Here is a 3604-nt window from a genome sequence, read left to right as displayed (position 1 = left end):
GTGTTCCCAAGGTTGCGCAGGCCAGCCAGACCCTGGGCACTCTTAGAGTTCTGCAAGCAACAAACACAGGCACGTGAGGCAGAGGCAGACAGGCCGGCTGGCGAGGCTCTCTCATGCTCCCGCTGCCGCCGCCGGGCCGGGAGCACCGGGCCACATGTACCTCCCTTCACGGTTAGTCTACACACCTCGTAGGCAAGACGATTGGGAATGCCTGCCGTTTTCAGTGCACAGAAATATCTTTAGGGCTTTGCTTTCTTGTATTCCCTTCTCCCCCATCTTTAAGGGACTCTTTAAAAAAAAGCTTTTTATTGAATTCAGAGAGGGAGAGAGAAAGGAACATCGATGATGAGAGAGAATCATGGATCAGCTGCCTCCTGCATGCCCCCTACTGGGGATGGAGCCCGCAACCCAGGCATCTGCCCTTGACTGGAATCAAACCTGGGACCCGATGCTCTATCCACTGAGCAAACCAGCTAGGGTTTAAGTTACTCTCCATTCTCTGCCATATTGGAGAGTAAGAATTCATTTATTTGGGGACATATTTGAGTCCTGATTACAAGAAACTTCAGGTCCCCAATCCAGACACTGTGTCAAGTATCTGCGTCCTAGATGCCTAAAGCAGCTGTCGTCATAGGCACCACAGGAAAAGCTCAACGGGAAGCCATCCTCACTGAGTGCAGATCTTCGGGGGGTGGAGGGAGATACCGGGTCTGCTATTAGGCACAGCCGCGGGTTCTTCCCGGGTGAGCCTCCCTGCCTGGCCCTGGCCCACATCCCAGCGGCCACCAGAGGGGGAGCTTGTGCTCGCAGGTGGCGGCCGCAGAGGCACACAGCTGCCTACAGGTGCCGCTCTTGCTCTTGCGCTTGCCCTTGTGGAGGCGGTGAGGTCAGAGAGAGAACAGGTGTGTGTGGCGGGGGAGGGGAGGGGAGGGGCGGCGGGGAAGGGCTCTGCGCATGGTGTTTCCAGGTCCATAGCTAGTTCTGGCCCTGCCTCCAAGGAATCAGAAAACCTTCAGGCCCCAAGGGTTAGAGGAGCCGCCTGCAGATGCGCCTGCCCGCCAACCCCCTCAGAGTGGAGGCCGGGGCAGGTGACTCTGGAGCAACCCTGGCTGGGGCATGTTCAGCCTGCTCACCTGATCACAACAGGAGCCTGGAATAACTCGGCTAAAATGACTCATGCCCGGCCCTCGCCGTGCCGCTCAGCTGGCTGGGGCGTCACCCCATACACCAGAAGGTCGTGGGCTCGATTCTCCGTCAGGGCACATAGCTAGGCTGTGGGTTCAGTCCCCGCGTATGGGTGACCACTGCTCTCTCTCTCTCTCTCCCTCCCTCCCTCCCTTTCCCTCTCAAAGCATATCCTTGGGTGAGGATTAAAAAATAAAAAAACAAATAACTCATGCCCTGTGCTGACAGCCCAAAGCCCATGGCTGTCAGCTCCGGGGGGCGGGACGGGGGCTGAAGGAGGCTCTTCCCAGGGCAACATGCTGAGCCACAGGGAGGGCACCCTCCTTGCCAGCCGCCAGCCTCACCCTGAGAAGCTGCAGCGAGAGAAGAGCCCGCTGGCAGCGGGAGGGGCACGCATTCTTGAAGACGTTGGCCGGGACGAGGGTCTCAGGTCCCAGACACAGCATCTCTGACTGTCTGGACCCCGAGGTTCCGAAGAGGCCTACAGCGGAAAGTGCCCTGGATAGAGGCCTTGGCAGGATGGCCTGGGCAAGGCCTCCCCGGCCCCTGAAACCGCTGCACCAGCCTGCGGCACATCCTGAGCTTGGCCTGGAGGCCCGGGCGTGTGGACGGCCACGCTCACCTGCTGTGGGCAGAGCTGCTAGTTCTCACCCGCTGCACCTCAGACAACATCTACCCAAACTGGCTGCAGAAGCAGTCACGCTACCACTGGTGACCCTGGCCACGGCCGCCAGGGGGCCTCTGCTGAGAAAGCGGTCACTCAGACCAGGGGCGGAGGGGAGGCCTCTGAGGTGTGGACACTCTAACTCCTGCCGCGGAGGGAGGGTCGGGTCAGGAAGAACCTGTCATCGCCCAGTGACTATTCTTTTTTTTTAATTTTTAACTTATTTTTTATTTTGAAATGTATTTTATTGACCTTCTACAGAGAGGAAGGGAGAGGGATAGCTAGAAACATCGATGAGAGAGAAACATTGATCAACTGCCTCCTGCACACTCCCCACTGGGGACGTGTCTGCAACCAAGGCACATGCCCCTGACCGGAATCGAACCTGGGACCCCTCAGTCCACAGGCTGATGCTCTATCCACTGAGCCAAACCGGCCAGGGCCTTTTTAAAAATTTTTATTGATTTCAGAAGGAAGGGAGAGAGAGGGAGAGAGAAACATCAATGATGAGAGAATCATTGACTGGCTGCCTCCTGCACACCCCGACTGGGGATTGAGCTGGCAACCTGGGCATGTGCCCTTGATCAGGATCAAACCCAGGACCCTCAGTCCGCAGGCCGACGCTCTATCCACTGACCCACACCAGCGAGGACTAAGTGCCTATTCTTGGGGAACTAGTCCTGCTAATGCCTGTGCACAGGGAGAAGTTCTTTAAGGCACTGCGAGGACTCGGTGTTTTGGGGTGGGGGTGGGATATGGGCAGAGGTGCTGTGCCATTTTCTAAAACTTCCTGAGCTCAGCCCGGCTGGCGGGGCTCAGTGGTTGAGTGTTTTCCTGTGAACCAGGAGGTCACGGTACATTCTGGTCAGGGCGCATGCCTGGGCTGCGGACTCCATCCCCAGCGGGAGGAGTGCAGGAGGCAGCTGATCCATGATTCTCTCATCACTGGTTTCTATCTCTTGGGAACAGCGGTGCTGGGGTGGGCGGAGGGAGGCCTGAGCTGGGCACCCCGGGTCCAGGCTGCGGCCAGGTGCTGCTGTGCCCAGCCAGGCGCGGGCTCTGGGGAAGGCCCGCACCTTCCACCCCACAGAGAAACACATGTCCCGGGAGTGACCTTTTTCACGGGAACAACCTTGCCCGGCAGCTGACGGGAGAAGCTGGACCTGGAGGAGCTGGGAGACCTGCCCCGCGGCCTTGCCCCAGGAGAGGACTCCAGGCCGCACGCAGACGCTGACGTGGAGTCTGGATCAGGAACTCCCTTCCCGTTAGCATCGCAAACCTCGTTTCACTCAGTAGAGCCACTGTTCCAGAAAGGCAGGACACAGGCCCGATTCGCCCTCCAGCGAAGGGGTAGGGGCTCGGGAGGCGCCCACGGGTGAACGTAGGGCAAGAGCTGGGCATAGGGGCCGTGTAAGAAAGGCAGCCTGAGGTTTGTCCTCACCCTCCAGACCCAGGGAAGGGCTTTCCTGCTTACTTCCCGGTGCTCCGCGGGGGTCAGCCTGAGTCCCGGCTGAGCCCAGAGTGGCCCTGGCAGGGGCAGGGGCGCACCACCAACAGGAGCCGGCCTGTTAGTGAGGCCTGTCAAGCTCTGGCCCTTCTCCCCAAGGCAGGCAGTGCCCAACCTGCACCCCAGCTTCTCTAGGGCGCCTGCCTCATTGAGGGACCCAGCGCCCACTTAGCAGAACTGGAAAGAAAAGGGAAGTGGCCCTTTTCACGGGCCTGCAATTCCTCTGCCCTCCACAGGGTCAAAGGATC

The 3604-nt window shown here is 59.2% G+C and overlaps 1 protein-coding gene across 1 annotated transcript in view; it reads right to left on the bottom strand.

The window, feature by feature from the left end:
- USP2 (ubiquitin specific peptidase 2) overlaps positions 1-3604 on the bottom strand; it is a 44451-nt gene that overhangs the window by 24026 nt on the left and 16821 nt on the right. The window contains exon 3 of the mRNA XM_006758700.2: positions 1-50. Within this exon, the coding sequence (XP_006758763.1) occupies positions 1-50 (50 nt within the window). The remainder of the gene's footprint in view (positions 51-3604) is intronic.

This window comes from Myotis davidii, unplaced genomic scaffold (genome assembly GCF_000327345.1).
Source record: "Myotis davidii unplaced genomic scaffold, ASM32734v1 scaffold355, whole genome shotgun sequence".
Taxonomy (NCBI): domain Eukaryota; kingdom Metazoa; phylum Chordata; class Mammalia; order Chiroptera; family Vespertilionidae; genus Myotis; species Myotis davidii.
The sequence above is the reverse complement of the archived record's forward strand: the minus strand, read 5'-3'. Positions and strand labels throughout refer to the sequence as shown.